The 17797-nt window shown below is 49.7% G+C and overlaps 1 protein-coding gene across 1 annotated transcript; it reads right to left on the bottom strand.

Annotated features, from left to right (window-relative positions):
• Positions 1–319: 319 nt before the first annotated feature.
• RRP15 (ribosomal RNA processing 15 homolog) lies at positions 320–17461 on the bottom strand. Its single transcript, XM_037140646.2, has 5 exons — positions 17283–17461; positions 8564–8817; positions 7022–7119; positions 6391–6592; positions 320–1004 (listed from the first exon to the last, which is right to left on the bottom strand). Exons 1-5 carry the CDS (start codon positions 17428–17430, stop codon positions 864–866), a joined length of 843 nt encoding a protein of 280 aa, XP_036996541.2. The 5' UTR covers positions 17431–17461; the 3' UTR covers positions 320–863.
• Positions 17462–17797: the final 336 nt, after the last annotated feature.

Here is a 17797-nt window from a genome sequence, read left to right as displayed (position 1 = left end):
ATAAGAGGGACAGACCACAGCTGTTAAACAGGCCCCCTGCAGATTCAGAGCTTGGGCCATTTCACAGAAATTTTGGAATAATCTACGGCCACAGTAAAGAACCACCTTTCAGGCCGGATGCCGTATTCTGATGGGGACTACCTGTTAGCTAAGGCTAGCATGACCACAAAAGAGAACTGAAGATAACATACGTGTGCACAAAAATGAGGACTACAACAGGTCCAACATGTTTCCTTGGAAATCGGGTCTCAGTGCATCAGTGAAAGGTGAGACCTCTACCTCAGTAAACCTCTTAGGCAAAAATACTCCAGCACTGAAGTCTTAAGTAAGTATTTATGTACATTGCTTAGTATAGTAAAAAATATGTTCTGCACATTGTATTTGCCAGAATATCTTAGGAAATGAAATTGTCACCCCAGATCAGAAATATTATAATTTTAAATTTCCCTGGGTAAGTTTTCTCCAAAGCTTTCACCAAAACCAACTGTAAGTACATAGAGCTGCAAGCTGAAAACTATTAACTTCAAGGAGTTCGTTTTAATGATAAAGAACGTTGCCTTTCTAGAAACACTGGTAATAATGAAACAAAACACCACATACCCACGACCAGCATGGAAACCCACAATGACCGTGGCGAAGTGTGTATCTCGCTCGACAACTAGATGCAATGCTCACAATTATACAAGTTTGCAACACAATTTTAGCAAAGCCTCCGTGAAGAGGGGACCCCTCAGAGTTGGTCACAGGGAGGGTCCTCTGGCTCCCTAATGAGCGGGGTCCTTGCTCGCCCCTCACCTCCGGAGCGCGGGGTGCTTCTCCGGAAACACAAAAGGACTGTGCACTCTGCCTCCCCACACCCAGCTTCACTCGGCGGCGTCACTTCCCGGCCCCGGGCTGCCCCCGTCGGGCCCGTCGCTCTCCTTGTCCCAGTCCTTCATGGACGCTCCCATCATGAAGTCGTCGCGGAGGATGGTCCAGCTGGGGCCCTCTTCTTTCACTCTGGTCTGCGGGCAAGCACAGAACCACACGTTCAAAAGCCAATTCCGCCACAGGGAAACGGAGAAAGTCCGAGCCCGCGGCAAACCTGCTGACACCCGGTTTTCCGACAGGAGAGAGACCAGACCAAGGGCAGGCTGGCTCTGTCTGCGCACTGCAGCCATGTCTGCGCCGATACGCAGCAGAGCCGAGCGCTAACAGAACATTTCAACCTCATCGAAGGCTCATGGCACCAAAGTAATTTTTGCAATGGGAAGAAAGGACAGTAAGATCTAGGCTTAGTATCAACTTTTAAAGTCTTTTGACAAAAAAGTCTTATAATATTATTTCGAGCTCACTGATAATTTATGAAAACTTTTGGCAAACTACTTTAACACAAACAGAACTTTAATAAAGGCTTTTAACCCAAAACAGAGAAAAAGACCCTAACTGGGCCCTGTGCTAGGTTTTCATACATGCGAGCTCATTTAACAGTTGACGAAAATGCGAAGCAAATGTTCATTTAGGTTGTGACCTCACTGCCTGACCCGATCATGTAATCGAAAGGCTTGCCACGTGCAAAAATGATAAATAAGTGAGCAGGCAATAAACATGACAGGCAGCCGACCTATTTATTTATTTATTTTCTTGCAGTTCTGAGGCTGTAAGTGCGAGATCAAGGTCTGGCTCCTTCCGAGGCTTCGCTCTGTGGCCTGCAAACGGGCACAGTCTCACCGGTTCCCACAGCGTCTCCCCCCCCACGTGTCTGCACCACTGACACTTCCCTGAGTGGCCGAACTGCCTCTTGCAGGGATACCAGCCCAGCTACATGGGGGACCACCCCAGCGGCCTCCTTTAACTTAATCCCGTCCTCAGGGGCCCATCTCCAAATGCAGGCCCCTTCTAAGGTGCAGGGTACTAAGGCTGCAACGCAGGAAATTTGTGAGGACACAATTCAGCTGAAAACCCTGTACTTTCTGGATGGGCCCCATAATTCATGTCTTTCTCACATACAAAACATATTCATTCCCATCCTAGCAGGCCCGAAGTCTTTTTCTCAATTTCTAAAAATTTTTGTTCAAGTTTGGCCATGTCCATTTCCCCCCATCACTCCAAGAACAGGGCTAGGAGCCCAAGGCCAGCCTCACATTTTGCGGTACAACAGTACCACCTTGTGGCGCTGACTGGGTACTACAACATGGGCAGAACTACAGGTTGCGATTTCTCTCTCATTCCTCAAACTCTGTCTCAGGCACCTTTGAGAACAGGCCCTACAGTCGATGCTTTTCTATTTATTCTATTCACAGAAATACACAGCGTTGAAAAAAATCTCTAAAGATGCAAGACCCCATAACATTTGATTAGAAAAGAGTATTATCTTTAATGGGGTTTACAAACCATATAGAAAGCAACTTTTAAGAAAAAAGATGTTAAAGATATTTGTCGGGTTACAAGAGATGACATTCACTTCTCCTAAAACCGCCTCTAAAACAGATCCAGCCGGAAACAGTCCTCCCATTTAGAAGGACTGGAAGCTGCGACCTAGAGGAAAGGCGCCCTCCCACCCTCCGTCCGCCTCCCTGGGGTCCAAGAGCAAAGCGGGCAGCTGCAGGCGGCACACGGCACTGGGGCAGACCCACGCGCAGGAGCAAACTAGGTCCCTGGACCAGCTGAGGAGCGACAGCACAAGAGCCTGGCGCCCAGGAGGACGACCCTGATGCCCCAGGCCGGCTCTGAGTGCTCTGAACCAGGCGGAGCACCTACCAGGGCCGCAGCCCCGCCCCCGCTGCCCCTCCCTCTGCCACCCCCACTGGTCTTCGCCAACCTCCTCCCACCTTAAACGAGACAAAGCTGCACCCAATGAACGAAGACCCACCGAAAGGCAACCATCCAAAGGCCTCTCCTGCCCAATGCATCGCTCACAGCTTCTCGTTCCATTCTGGGAAGCAGCAGCTTCCTCACCCAGATTCTGGGCAGGCGCAGACTTGCCTGGGCCTCCACGGCTGTGTCCACCCGGTAACAGGCTCGATCTCGGAGGTGGCCTCCGCACGCAGCTGACTGCACCCACCGTGCTGTCTACAGGGTACCACTGGGTGCAGCAGACCCGCAGCAGGGCCCTGGGTGCAGAGTGGCCCCTGGAGGGCTCACCGGGCAGCCCACCTCTGCTGGCCTCTGGGTCACTCCCCCACTGGAGCACCCCAGGGTGGGGGGGTTGTGAACGGGGACAGAGCCTCACACTAGTGCAGTGTCCCAATACAAGGCCCCCGATGGACTCCTGAAACTGAAAAGATACTACATTTTCCATCTATCTATCTATCTATCTATCTACCCACCTACCTACCTACCTACCTACATACGTACATACGATGATTTAGTGAGTCCAGCCCAGTAAGAGGCTAACCGCAACTGAGGACGACAGCGGACAATCCCAACAGCTCACGGGGGTAAAAGCACGCGGAAGGAAGGAGGGAGCAACACTGGGCCAAAGGAAAGGACATGTCCGTTGCAATGGTCTCACCTGCATGTCTCCAAAGACAACCATGTCAATGTGTATTTCTGGCACAGAAGAATACAGGACAAGTTCAAAGCCTCGCGTCATCGTCCAATGTGAAGACTAACAAGGAAGAGAAGCTTTCCTGGGGGTTCCGGGCAGGGCTCTTTTTGTTTTGTGAGAGATGGGCATGGCCTGCGCCAGTTTTTCTCAAAGTGTGGTCCCAGGTCAGGCATCAGTATCATCACCAATTTTTGGAAATTCAACACCTCGGTGCCCTCTCCAGACCCGCTGGCCCTGAGACTCAGGGGGCCAAGCCCAGCAACCGGTCTAACCAGCCACCCTGCGGCTCTGACGCACGTGGAGCTGGGGCCACCCAGGTGAGCGTGAAGACCTGGTTAGCCCGACTACACATGGTGGGTGCAGGCTCCTCCCACTGTTGTACGAAGCATACGCGCCTGTCCACACCCAGCTGGAAAGGGCCAGGATCCCACAGCTCCGGAGTCTGCCTGTGGGCCTGCAGGGTGGCACCGACTCAATGACCTAAAGCAGCTACAAGATAACTGTAAGCGCCCACAGCAAACGAAAAGCAAAACTGATTAAATGCAAAAACTTAATGCGAACCACATGAGGCAAGGAAACAAAATAGTCCTCGTCCCCGCCCTCCCTGGCCTGGTTTTATATAAATATTTCATCAAGATCAGACAGAAGCATCTGTGTCGACTTGGAAGATGAAGAGAACCCTTAAAAATGTTAATCGGCTCCCTTTTCAAGGTTCAAACCTACACTGGCAGCTACTGAAAGCTGAAAATAGGCTTGGAATGATTCATTAGTCTGCCACCAAGTAATGAGGAGCTGAGCCCATTTCAATTCTGAAGAGGGAAAATTAAAGGCAAATTCTAAAAAACAGACCCTGCAATCCCATCTACAGTTAGCAGTCAGCAATACTTGACTTCCTTGCTTTCCCCCAGAAGAATGTTCCGTTTTCACTTTAATGTAGTTTCAACTAAAAAAAAAGGTTCTCAACTCTGGCCAGGCACGTCCTAATAATACCTGTGTTGCTGCAAACTTTCGGTGAGCTGTGGCCGGCAGTCTCCTCCACACAAGATTAGAGCCCCCCTGAAAATTCAGCCTGTGCCGTGAAGGGTCCTGGGAAATCCCTGGACCTAAGAAATGTATTCTGCTAGCAATCAACAGAAGCGAAATACAACCCCCAATGTTTAGAATCTGAGTAAGAACATCAATGCTCTCCTAACCGCCACGAGGCATTTTGACTTCCCAATAATCGTAAAGGGCTCAAAAATTTCCATGTGGAACCCACAAGGTAGTATGGAAGACCCTGTATCAAAACAAACCCAACCTTTCTGATTCTTAAAGAATCCTTCATAAGCAATTCCTTGGTGTTTTGACCATTTTTTGCCTTCTCCATCCCTTCACAAACTTGTTTCGGTTTGTTTTAACGTTTTACTAGGATGTTTCATGTGGGCTTCTGTTTTGTTAACTTCCTGTATGGTTTCCAGATTTGTGTACAGTTTCCACACTCAGACGGGTAATTTATAAGATCCCGGCAAACTAGGAACGCATTTAGTGGGACATCTTGAAACCAGAAAAGGCGGTGTTCGTGTCGTCGGTCACCACCACCACCAGGAAGCAGTGACAAAGAGTGAATCTCCGTGGGCACTCTATTCAGGTGCCGGCGATCTGAGAAGTTGGCAGGTTTCTGGCTAAAAACCATCTTACATCTCATCCGAAGCCAACCTCTCCATAAGGAGAACCAAGTAGGAAAGGGGTTTGGAACAGGTTGATCAGGTAAGCGTTGCAGAGATTTTCCTAGTGTTTCTTTACCTATTTATTGGTCAAGAATTCCTTACTCATTTCAAGTGCCATTCCCTCCCCGGAGCCCTGTGCTCCACACCGGCCTGCAGACCCCAGGCCCAGAGGCGAAACTGCGGGTCCCGGGGCCAGTGTGCAGTTCCCGGAGGAAGGGGTGCACCCGCAGTGATCCTCAGGCCTTGCTGACGGAACCAAAACCTTTACCCCTGGAGTCCCGTCACTCCTAGGAAAGAAGACCAAGAGGCTGAAATCCTGTCCGCTTCAATCTGGGTTCCCCACGTTTGTCAGAATCAGGTGAAGTGGCGACCACATCACGGAGCTAGAACATGCGACCCCAGGGCTCGGCTGAAGTCCCCGCAGGCCCCTGCCGTCTGAACCTCAGCTGCTGTCCAGGCACACACAACGCCACCATGAGGACACCTATTTCCCCACTTAAGTGCCTTTGTTGGCAAAAAAAATCAACCCATCAAATACAACTTGGTACTTGGCTTATCTTTCAAAAACGGTGCTTCTGAGATTAAAGCACAGTCTGGACCCTTGCACCTGCACATTAACAAAGGAAACACTTGGGCTCCACACAAGCCCCCGGACAGGACAACGCAGTCATCTCGCCAAAGACCACGACAATGTTCACGTCCTTCCTTTCCAACCAGACGTCCCCCGCTGCCTCGGCCTCAGGGCGACTCTCCGCCTTGTGGCCCGAGGCTCTGCTGCTTCCTCTTTCAGAAGTTCCACCGCACCAACACACCCCCACGAAACACCTCCCACTAGGCTGCGCGTCCCACTCAGGTTTCTGGTCCCCAAAGTGCACACAAGGCAGGACTGCAGGTGGGACAGGTCCGGCTCTGCCCCTGAAATGTGTGCCCGAACCTATGGATTGCTGAGCTCTAACCGAGGGGCCACGGCATCCCCGACTGGCAACCCCACACTGAATGAATCGTCGCGGAGCTTCAGAATCCAAATGAAGTCAGGCTGTGGGCACGCAAATTGGGATCTGAAGAACCTATCCTCCCGTGTGCTCCCCACCCCGCCAAACTCTTTAGCGTCAAAGCTGACCACCGGATGTGCCGAATCCTGCAGGAAAGCCTCACCTGTTTGGCCTTTGAGCCCCTTCCCGTGGAGCCTGGCTCCTGTGCACTGCCGTCCATCCCTCTCAGAACGCTGATGAAGTCTTTCTTGGACACGGAGGAGATCAACTTCGCACGCTTCCTCACAGAGCCTCCGGCTTCCTTCACCTTCTCGTCGACGTTCTGCTGATGCTTCTGAACCGCGTTGAACAGCTGCACGACGCCCCTGTGCATCACGGAAGGGCCAGAACGACAAGGGTCAACACGGGCACACCAGGACACAGACGCGAGGACAGGAACAGAGTGTGTACTGCTTAGGAGAGAGGCAACGTTTAGTGGGCACGCAAAGGAAACCAGCTGAATGGTTAGGCGCTTCTAAAAAATGAACACACATTTCAACAACAGAAGTTTATGAATGTATCAGGAGAATGAATATATATATATATATATATATATATATATATATATATATATATGCAGGTTGATACATAATCTGCTTTTCTCGCTGGTCTTTCTAAATCAACTTTCATGCAACTAAAACTAAGAATTACCTTGACCACGCACGTCTCCCTCCCTGAACTTGGGGTCGGGCCGGACGTGCACGGCCCCCGCAGCCCGGCTCGCCTAGGTTTCCGGGGTGACGCCGCGGTCTCACCTGGTGGCGATCCTCTGCAGGTTCCTCTCCGTCTCTTTGTCTTTGACGACGTCTGGCTTGACCCGGCACAGCATCTCCCACTCCCGCTTCCTGTCCAGCTGCGTCACAAACAGTGTCAGTGAGAGAACATCAGGCCTTTTGGAAAGCGCGGCTCACCTGGACGCGACGCTCTGCGGCAGGACGGAGGGACTGCATCTGTCTGGCCCAGGCTGTCCCGGGGGCTGTGCAGGCCACGCTTTCGGGGGAGCCCGAGGCTTGAACCCAGCGTCACGTGAGAGGCACGGGCGGGTGTGTGGGGGGCTGCCAGGGAAGTGTGCAGGAGCCCCGGCCTTCAGGGGCAGCCTCGGGAGGACCCCACACTGCCCTCTGCGGTAGCCACGAGTTTGAACACTGTTTCTCTCTGTTTTCAGGAACCGACCTCCTCAGCAGTCAGAATTAGGAAGAATTTTGATCAGCTTTTAAATGAATAGTGTCATGTCCAGATGCACCCTATTTATACAGCAACTAATTTTCTTTTCAACCTCAATTACATCCCCTTCTTGGAGGGCGCACCTGGCCCCGTGGCCTCTGGGTCAGAGACTGCAGCGCTCTGGCGACTGCCATCACGCAGTGGCAGGAGGGGAACCAGGACACGAGAACAGCCCACTGATAAGATAATCGAATTCAAAACTGCCTTCGAGTGGCACCCCCATCCCAGGCCCGCAACGTGACAGGGGTGCCTCCCCAACCGCTGCCCTGTTCCACGTCCCCACGCAGCAAACACAGCAAAAGCGACACGCACCCGGCGCGGTGACCGCAGCGGGAACCGGGCAGCGGGCCTCCCCTCATCTGCCCTCCCTGTGCACCCCATCGCTCAGCTGCCAGTAACCGGCCCACAGCGGGACTGAACTCCCGCCCTCGCGATGAAGACCAGCCAACTCCTTTTTCTAAAGGCACAGTTCTCCCCAAATCAGATCACGCCAGAATTATTTTTTTAAATCTTACTTTTAGGGTTACTCTGAACTATGTGTGGTACCCACGGGGAAATAGCACAATCCTCAAATATTTCTAAACTCTGAAATACATCTTTATACTCATGATTACAAGTACTGGCTACCCAGCAAACTGGGGACCTCCCAGAGACTCGAACCACAACACAGGCGGACAGTGCCGTGGGGGCTGTGCCACCCAGTGTCGCTGGCGCAGGACGTGTGCAGGAACGTCACCTGCAACACAGCTCCGGCCTGGAGCGGAGTCACCACGCCCTTCTCCCAGCCTCCAAGGCGGTCTCTCCCGGAGACCCTGGGGCCAGGCACTGAAGGGTTCTGGTATTTTCAGGACCTCTTCTAGCTTTGCCAGATAAGGCAGATTCAGATTCTCTGACTGAAAGGCGAACCTGCTCCACGGAGTAATTCTGGCTAGGATTCGAAACAGAACCTGGGCCCTCCGCCCTCCGTGAGAAGTTCCACAGCGGGCTGCCCACTGGACCAGCACCGCAGGGAACAGCTGGGTGCGGATGGACAGGACACACGGCCAGCCCAGGGGGCCGCCAGGAGCGCACACCTGCTTCCTCTTCTCCAGCCTCTCCTGCCTCAGCTTCTCCTTCTCCTTCTCCAGCTCTCGGTTTCTGACCAGGATGGTGGGCTTGCTCGTGGGTGTCTTCTTGTTCAGGATCTTAGCCATGGCATCTGCCCAGCCCGCGTTGGCATCCACGAGGGTGTCTGCGGCACCTTCACTGTCATCGTCACTGGGGCCAGCCTCATCTTCATTGTCGGCCTCCACCGCTTCCTCGTCGGACGCACACTTTTCTAGAGAGCCTGAGAGAAGAAACAAATGGAGCCCTGATGGCAGAGGCAGCCAAGGCCACGGCCAGTCCCCGGGAGCCCAGGGAAGTTCTCCACCTATCTCCATTCTTGCAAGAGGGGCTTCTCCCAGGATGGCAGGTGTGGGAACAGAGGAGAGCAGTGACAGTGGGACCCCCACCCTTGCCACCAGCCTCCAGAGGTCCAGCCGTGACGTGGGGGAGGGAGCGATGCAGGGTCCTCCTCACCTGGACCCAGGTGGCAAAAAACAAACCCCACCCACCCCCAGCCTGCCGTCGAGGGGTGACAGAAGCTGACACGGGCCAGTGCGGAGATGGCCCAGGCCGAGGGCCTTCTCTGTGCAGTGGAGCACGTGGGGAGACGAATGTTTTATGAACAAACAACAAACCGACCCGAGAACAGCACCGTGTCTCCGTGGCCCCGAGGACTCGGCACAGCTTCCCTGGGGTTTGGCCGACACTCCGAGTTCTAACTTTGTATGCAGAAACAGCTGAAAGCCAGCCTCCTTCCACAAAATTTGCAAGAAACCATATAGTTGGCTGTTTTAACATTTTTGAAAAATAATCTAGTGAAGGGACATGTACCCAAGACATGGAAGATTCAACTGCATTGCTGAGCCGTTCAATGAGACCAACAGGCTGGGGACCGAAGGCACACAAGTGACTGTTTGGATGACATCCTGCAAACCTGCCCCCAAAAAGCACATCCCGGTGACCACCAGCTAGTCCCTCACGTAAGATTCGAACGGCTGGGCTGGGCTTGGGGAACTGGCAGGAGGCCTCCAATCAGAAGCCCTGCCCGAAACTGAACTGGCTGAGAAGCCCCGGGCAGTGACGTTCCCAGGCCCCCGGGTGAGAAGGTAACACGTGTGAACACCCGGCACTCGTCTGCCCAGAGCAACCCACAGAGTGTACTAGGAAACACTTAAAAGCAGAAAATCATGCTACCGCTGAGCAGCCCGGAAAGTTCCTTACCAAGCAGAAGGCTGACGGGGCAGCTGACCGGTGAGCACAGAGGAAGGGGCACAGCACTCCGCCCCCTGCTCCTCGTGCTGTCCTTGGGGAACCACGCCTTCTTCCAACCAATCCCAACCCAGCGGAGTGTCAAAATTCACACTGAAATCAGCGTTCTTTTCCACTCTGTCAATCAAAGTGTCTCTACTAAATAGAGTAGGAACCTAAGTAACACTTTAAATGCTGACCGAGTGGAAAGAGGCCTAGGCACGAACAAGGTTCCCACCGCGCCCGGCGTAACTCAGTTCTGACGCCCGCCCATCCAGACAGCATTCTCACGTGAACCGCAGGACTGCAAAGCAACCCGCAGCCCAGAGCCCAGCGGCCACCCGAACCTCTGCTCACACTGCTCACAGCCCCCCAGTTGGCGCACAACCGTTGGTCTTCAACTCCAAGCCTCATTTCTTCTTCTAAATTGTTTCAACCAACGTGCACATTTACTTTAAATGTCCTTTAGTTTTGTTTTTTTTTAAATATGACTTATTGTCATGATCAAAGTGAAAGGTAGGGACTGGATGTCTGCTGTTAACCTCTGAGTGACCCCTCCAACCCCTTGACCTTGCGCCACATTTCAGAGGGCAATGGCAGAAAGAGCTGAACTTTCACCCAGTCGTTGTACTCCTCGCAATGCTGGGGTTACTTCTGCACAGAAGTAATTTTTTTAAAGTGCTGAGAATTTATGAAATAAAAAGGAAGTAAAAACTAAATACGTGATATATTTCAAAATGGGTAACATGTTAGAAAACAGCCAATAAAACATATGAAGTATTTCTAAACATACATAAAAACGCAATTCAAGCATATGGGTAAAAAATAAAGAGGGTCCTTATCTTCAAAAAAGTAACAGAACGTGACAGAAACATGAGTTACACACAGGAAGCAGAATAAAGTTTGCTTTTAAAAAGCACTGTCTTATACTACAAAGTATGTCAGTGGTATCAAAAAATATCAAAGGGAATAACAGAAGCCAGAAACCCCAAACAATTCTACTGCCCTAATGTGCTGCGTATTTCTTAATAAGCAGACAAACATTGAGAAATTCACTTGCCACATGTAGTTATCTCATTGGGACCGTGTCTCTGAATCCTGAGTGGCAGGGAAATTCCCTGCGTGCTGAGGAGTGATGAGGAAGGAAGGAGGAAATGCAAGTTCCCCACCCAGGCTTCTCCCCTGAACAAATGACTTGCTGGGCTGGGGAGAAAAATCAGTTAACCAACTGCAAATATTCGCAAGTGCTCTTCTAAAACAAACAAACAAACAAACAAACAAAACAATGAAAAAAGAGTGGCTGTTTGGGGCGCATCTTCTTCTACACAGCTGACACTTCACGTTCTTAGAGGATAAAGCCAGGGTTTGAACGACAAGAGACAGGACGAGGCCAAAGCAGCCAGGTTCCACAGCGCGGGCCACTGGAAGAGGCAGGATCCCCGAATGCAGAACCCAATCGTCCCAGCCGGGAGTCGATGCTCTGCATGGAAATCAAAATTGTTACTGCAATGGTCACTAGTGGCATTCCAGGCAGCAGAAACCAGCATGTCGAAAGGCACGACAATGCTACAGGCAAGATATTTGTAAAACGTCAAGAAGTTCACACTGGCTGAAAATGGAGGTTTGGGACTGGATGGTCAGACGCATGTAAAAAAGCTGGTCAGAGAAATGAATGCGATCCAGGAAGAGTCCCCCGAGTCACCCAGAACGGAGACCCAGCTCTGCACTCAAGCCGCGCACCTGTGGCCAGTCCGAGACCAGGTGGCTGGCGCTTTTCCTCTGGGGACTCACCTCAGGTCTGCACTTCTAACCGTCTCTCCACTGGGTTAAGAAGGTCGTCCTTATAAAACCAAACCGTCTGGGACATGAAGGCTCCGGGTTAACCTTTAACCCACTCCGCACCTCGGGAAGTCAGTCTACGTCACACAGAAGTCCTTATAAAAGTGTAATTGCAATCACGACAGCGGTTAACAGAAGAAAGGGGATGTCGGGCTGCCTGGATTCAATCTCAACTCCAGAGTCAAATCTATGCAACTTTTCTGAAGCTGTGAAGTTCTGTGCCTTAGTTTCCTACTCTGGTTGAAAACGGCAATAAAATATCATCTACGCCATTGGGGTTTTGTGATAATTAAACAAATACACACACACGGCACTGACCCCACCAATTACATACACATGTACTTAAGCGTGCCCAGCCCATCCACAGTGAACATTTACACCACACTCGCACACAGTGGCCCATCCCCCTTATCTGTGGGGGATGCGTTCCAACACTCCCCAGTGGATGCCTGAAACCATGGCGAGTACCGAACCCTAAACACATTATGTTTCTTCCTATACATACATACCTACGGTAAAGTTTAATTTATACACTGGGCACAGTGAGAGATGAACAACAGTAACTAATAATAAAACAGAACAACTGTGACAATATACTGTAATAAAATGCATGCGAATGTGGTTCTGGACCACACAGCTGGCTGCGGGTCAGTGAACAGCAGAAAGCAGAACAGCGGGTAAGGGGGCGCCACTGCGGACGCACCCGGTGAGAGTTTTAAGGGGCTGGTGGAGGAAAAGGTCAGGGCCCAGGAGAAATGCCTCTGGTAGTTGGACTCTGCAAGACATGAGGTGCAGAATGGGGAGCTTCGGATGACCAGCAAGTTCTATCCTGGGCCAAGCGCTCCAATTATGAAAGCAGACATACTCGGCATATGTCCCAATTCCATCCCTGTTGAAATGGGGATAAGGACAGTACCTTCCTCACTGGGCTGCTGAGATGATTAAAGGAGATAACACAGGTAAAACACTAAGCACAGACCTGGTACATAGCAGGCATGAAATAAATGACAGTAAGTAGCCAGAGGACAGATGAGGACACCGAGATCCTGGATGACAGGACAGGGGAGGATTCCAAAAGCTTAAAAAAGGACTAAAAAAAAAAAAAGGAGGTGTAAAATGAATTGTACTTCCATTGTAGTTGTTCCTACTATCTTGGCTGAAATAATTCTAACACTAACTACAGAACATGTGTTAAGAGCTAGCTACTCTTTAAAACACTTTTTAATCTTCGCAGCACTCCATGAGTTCCTTTTATTATCTACTCACACAGGGGATGATTCTGAAGCTTCTTAGAAAAGTTGAAAACACGCCCAAAGTCACAGAGGTGGCCGGGCAAGGTGAAGGGAGCATCACAAAGCTCTGCATCACGGATCCAACTCAGACTAGTATGCACTGAGCTAGTGCAGAAACTGTTCGTGCAGTATTTTAACAGAGCTAGAATTAAAAAGAAATTTTTACCTAAAGCTCCGCTAACCAGAGCGGCCAGTCCTCGTGCCCACTCTGACTCTACAGGACGATACAGGCGCCCTCGTCATCCGGGGCTCCTCCGTGCCACTGCCGCTCCCCACCCGGGCTGTGACCATCTCTTCTGCTCAAGCCCCCGACCGTTCCTGTCAGTCAGTACTGAATTTGGAACATTCAAAACTGACACTTTCAAACTTCTACAGAAACACTGACCTTTGAACAACGTGAAGCCATCCCAGGCTTCCGTGAAAACAACCAACAACAAAGCAGAACCGTTGCCACGGGAGGAGCTGTAGCAGGAAATGGCCCGGCCGCCACAGGCAGCCTGGGGACACTCTGCTTCCCGAGTCCGCCCCACACAGCGCTCCGCCACTCGGGTAGGGCTGTGACAGACTGCACTCCTTAGGTGAGTCCCTCTGCTCTTTTAAGTAACTTAAATGATGAAGGAGGCTATAAGCTACAGTTTGATGAAAAGCACATTTATCTGCTAGGTTATTATGTCTCAAAGACAGCTCTGTAGTTGATCAAAACTGAAAGGACAGCTCTTAGGACCTGATAAACTGTCCTCGTCACGTCTTGTGTTAGAAGCATACAACCATTTCTCATACACATGACCAGAGCAATTCAGAAGACATGAAATGACTGTTCCTCCCTACTAGGTCATGGTCACATGGGCACATGCCGTGGGATGGGGCCAATCACTTCACAGCACTGGGTAACAACCAAGGCTTTTTTCACCTGGGCTGATTTACCAACTATACTTATTTTTTTTTTTTTTTTGGTAAGACTACAACCATAAGAATCAAGCTAGCATGGTGCCTAAACCTCTAACAATGCATACATTCAATAAATCTCAGTAGTTCAGAATGACTCCGAGGTAGAAGTTATCACCCTACCCTTGTTAACACTTGATATCATCAGACTGGGTTTGTATTTCTTCACCTGAGTTGATTTACCCTCTAGAGAGGCTGTGTGTGTGTGTGTTTTAAGGGTGACAAACTTAAAAGCCAAATATTCATTGTGTCATCTTCCCCCTTATAACACAGGACAGTTATCTACTACTTAAAACGCCAGATGTACTGTTTTACCCTTCTGTATGTTCCTGATTCATGATCACTTGTGAGTTTGCTATGAACAAATTTCAAACCCTGCTGGAGAAAATTACAATTTGCCAAAAATTCATTCTGAATTGCTGGGCTATCATTCAAGCTTACATTACACACGACTTCTGTTCATTTTACCCTCAGTGACACCTGGTACCTGTGATTAAGAGAAGTTCCCAGTCTACCAGATGAGTAAGTGGACACGCGGCGCTACATGCCAGGTCTGTAACACTGCCACTGCCGAGCTGACCTGCCTCTCTGCATAGAACGAGGAGCCTTCTGCAGTCTGACAGACAAGACTCACGAGTGTTATACCCAGAAAAGCATAATTCCTACCTTTCTTATACAACTGTCAAAGAAATTAAAGATGAGGGAAGAAAAATAAAGTTCAAACAACACCTGCGTGTTTTTTTTTTTTTACGAGACTTTAGGAACATCTTACTAAAAGAAATCGCTTTCAAAGGGATATAAGGCATATCTCTATCAACTTTTAGGGTCTGATTACAATTCAAAGATAAGTCTCTGAGTCAACTTCCTGACAAAATGAGCAGGTACACAACAACCCTATGAGTTGCACACTGATTCCTCCGGGCTCTGAAGCCAAATTCAATCTTCTGCTTTTAGTTTCTCAGTACCTATTATCTGAAAAAAATTGATAATGTGATAGTTCTGCCAAGGCCACTTGTACACAAATATCTGAACTAGGATAGCTGTTTCCATGGGTGACCTTTCCAGAAATGCCGGATTTTGTGAGAAGAAAACAGCAATTTCTTACATTAAATGGCAAAGCCCAAATTAAGCCAAAGGCAAATGCCCCATCTGATAATGAATGGATCCACGTTACTGAACGTATTACATAAAAGGCCCTTGCTTATTTATTTCTTTACAGAGAGAGTCTAAGTCTTGAAAGGAAAAGTAGACTGAGACGACTAAGTTGAAACCTAAAAGTCACAGGAAAGCTGCGTTAAGAGAAAGCGAAGTGGGGGGTGGAGCAGTATGTTAACAAAACAGCAAAAGCACGGCTAGGGGCAGACAGAGCAGACTGTGTTCAAGAAATGGGGCGTTCAGAACCCGGTGACACCAGCTAGCTAGAGAACGTGTATCTACAAGGAGAGAGACACGATGACATATTAACAACAGTATGCTATGAGCAACAGATAGAAGACAGAAGGAAGGAATGACTAGGCTGGATTTGGATAGGACAGAGAGACGGATTTCTCTGTCTCCATCCTTATCCTTTTTAACTGGACTATAATCATAACAACTACCTTTATAACTACCTCTTAATACTCAATACACTATATTATAGTCCTGTGTTTAATATCTTTCCTAAGACTGCAATTCTAGGACAAGAATCTACTCATCCTTTATATCCTCAACACCCAGTGGGTGACTGAACAGAACACAACAAGGGTTCACTGAACTGAACTGGATAATGAGGTTTCCTTGTTAGCAAAAAGCCTTCTTAGCCCAAAATGTAATGGATCCACATTAGCAAGAGACCCTTAGAACCTAATCAGTATTTACAACAGTACAATCAGCATTTAGTTAAGAGACCTAACTTGGAATTATCCAGTACCTGAAAAGGGAAATCAAATTTCCACCTAAATCTTTAAGCAGCACTGATATTTTGCTACAAATGTGTTTCTTTCTCTGATAACCCTATATGATCCAGTCTACTGAGTTTTTAGATACACATATCTCAGAACCAGAATTCTAACTTCTGTTCAACAAATAGCTTGTTTTCCTTAACTCCTTTGGTAGGTAATGAGGACTTTAAGCATGCAGGGTCAGCAGTAGCATGTAACAGTTTCTTTGTCCTGGTTCTGGAAGTTCAAGTTCATTCACTCATTTACATAAACATCTGGGAATGATCCACTGTGCAAAGGCAATGCTTTAGGCCCTGGAAATATAACAATCTCTACTTTTAAGGAACTTACATGCCAACAAGGAGAGATGCCGAGCAAATACAAAACATCAGGCAATTTGGGAAATGCTGATGAAAAACAAAGCAGGGTAGTAAGTCAAAAAGTGAAGGCAGGCAGTCAAGGAGCAGAGCAGTGGTGGTACTTCAGGCAGGGTGGTCAGGGGCAAGTCTTGTTGGTAACCCACTGGATCAGAGATTAAAGGAACCCAGGGAGAGACAGCCAGGCTCACAGCCGAAAAACTCCGCAGTGAAGCCAGCAAGTGCAGACACCTTGGTCTGGGGGTATGTTTGATATGTTAAACACAACCACAAGGTTATCAACACAGCTAGATTACAGTTAGTGGTTAGTAAAGACCAGAGTGGCAGATGAGGTGGGACGACCGGAGCGAGACCATACAGGCTGTTGGATGTCATTGTAAGTTGGGGGACCAATGGAGCATCTTGAGAAGGTAACTGATTTGAGCTGAGAGGCATGACAAAAGTAGAGCTCTAGGTGTTAGAGCAATACCTGCCTGGGCTGCAGGAGGTCAGGGGTCGTTCGCAATGCCCTGTAACCTAAGAAGCTGGACGGGCACAGCAGGGCAGAAAGCCTCAAAACATCTTCCCTTCCTTTCAACATCAAGCGTCTGTGCGAGAGACATTATCACCAGTTTTATTTATTCTATTCCAACCACCCACTCTTTCATTCATCGCTATGTGGTCTCTAACTCCTGAACACATGCACGCACCTATCGCACAAGAAAAGGCAAGCGCACCATCCTTCTTCCTGTTACTTGCTCTAGCCTTTTGCTCCACGCTCCCTATGAGACTTATCCCATTGTAGTACTTTCACAACTCCCCCTTCCTTTCGACTTTTGCTACTGTAAGCAGCAGTTCCGTCCGTTTTAGTTGATAAGAGCGGCCCTGAAAACGTCTACTGAAAAAAGATGTGCAAGCTCAAACAGCTGACAACGTCCCTTCCTAGAACACCACTCCCGGTAAGCCTTCTCATCCTGCCAAAGTGGCCCCCTGGACGCCAGGCGCGCAGATGAAGTTCGCGGGGCTCCGAGCAAAGGCACTGGCATCCCCTGCTTCCCGCAGACTCAGCCTAGCCTTCCCTCCCGGCAGCCAGCCCTAGCACGTTACCTCCAAGGCCGTCAGGGTCTTTGTTCTCATCTTCCAGCTCCGATGCTACAGCCTTGGCTACCATTTTCATCTTCTTTTTCTTCTTCTTCAGGGAATTTTTCAGTTTTCTCCCCTCACCCCCACGTGAGTCCTGCACGGCCGCGGCCATGTTTCTGCAGCGGAAGCGTCCCTGAGTGCTTCGTCCGGTGGTAACAAAAGGAACTTCGGCATCAAGTTCCGGCGACCTAAGGTTCCGGGGCGGGGCCCTGGAGCCCGAGGTTTCGGACTGCAGTCTCAGACTTGGGTTGCGGAGAAGAACCTTGGCTTCCAGCTGCAAAGCAAACAGACTCTCGCTTTCTTCCCTCCCGAATCTCGTGTACTAGGAATCCAGTCCGATCCTTGTAGCTCAGCGCCAGTGCGCGGATCCCTTCTCCTGACTTCCTCCCCAGGCAGCTTCTCCCGAAGGTCATCTTGTCACCTGCTCTCGCAGCCCCCCCGCTTCCTCCAAGCAGCCGTCACAGTCGGCCCGTTTCCTC

Source organism: Artibeus jamaicensis, unplaced genomic scaffold (assembly GCF_021234435.1).
Source record: "Artibeus jamaicensis isolate MK-2021 breed Jamaican fruit bat unplaced genomic scaffold, CSHL_Jam_final contig_467, whole genome shotgun sequence".
In the NCBI taxonomy this organism is placed as follows: Eukaryota; Metazoa; Chordata; class Mammalia; order Chiroptera; family Phyllostomidae; genus Artibeus; species Artibeus jamaicensis.
This window is presented reverse-complemented; position numbering and strand designations above follow the sequence as displayed.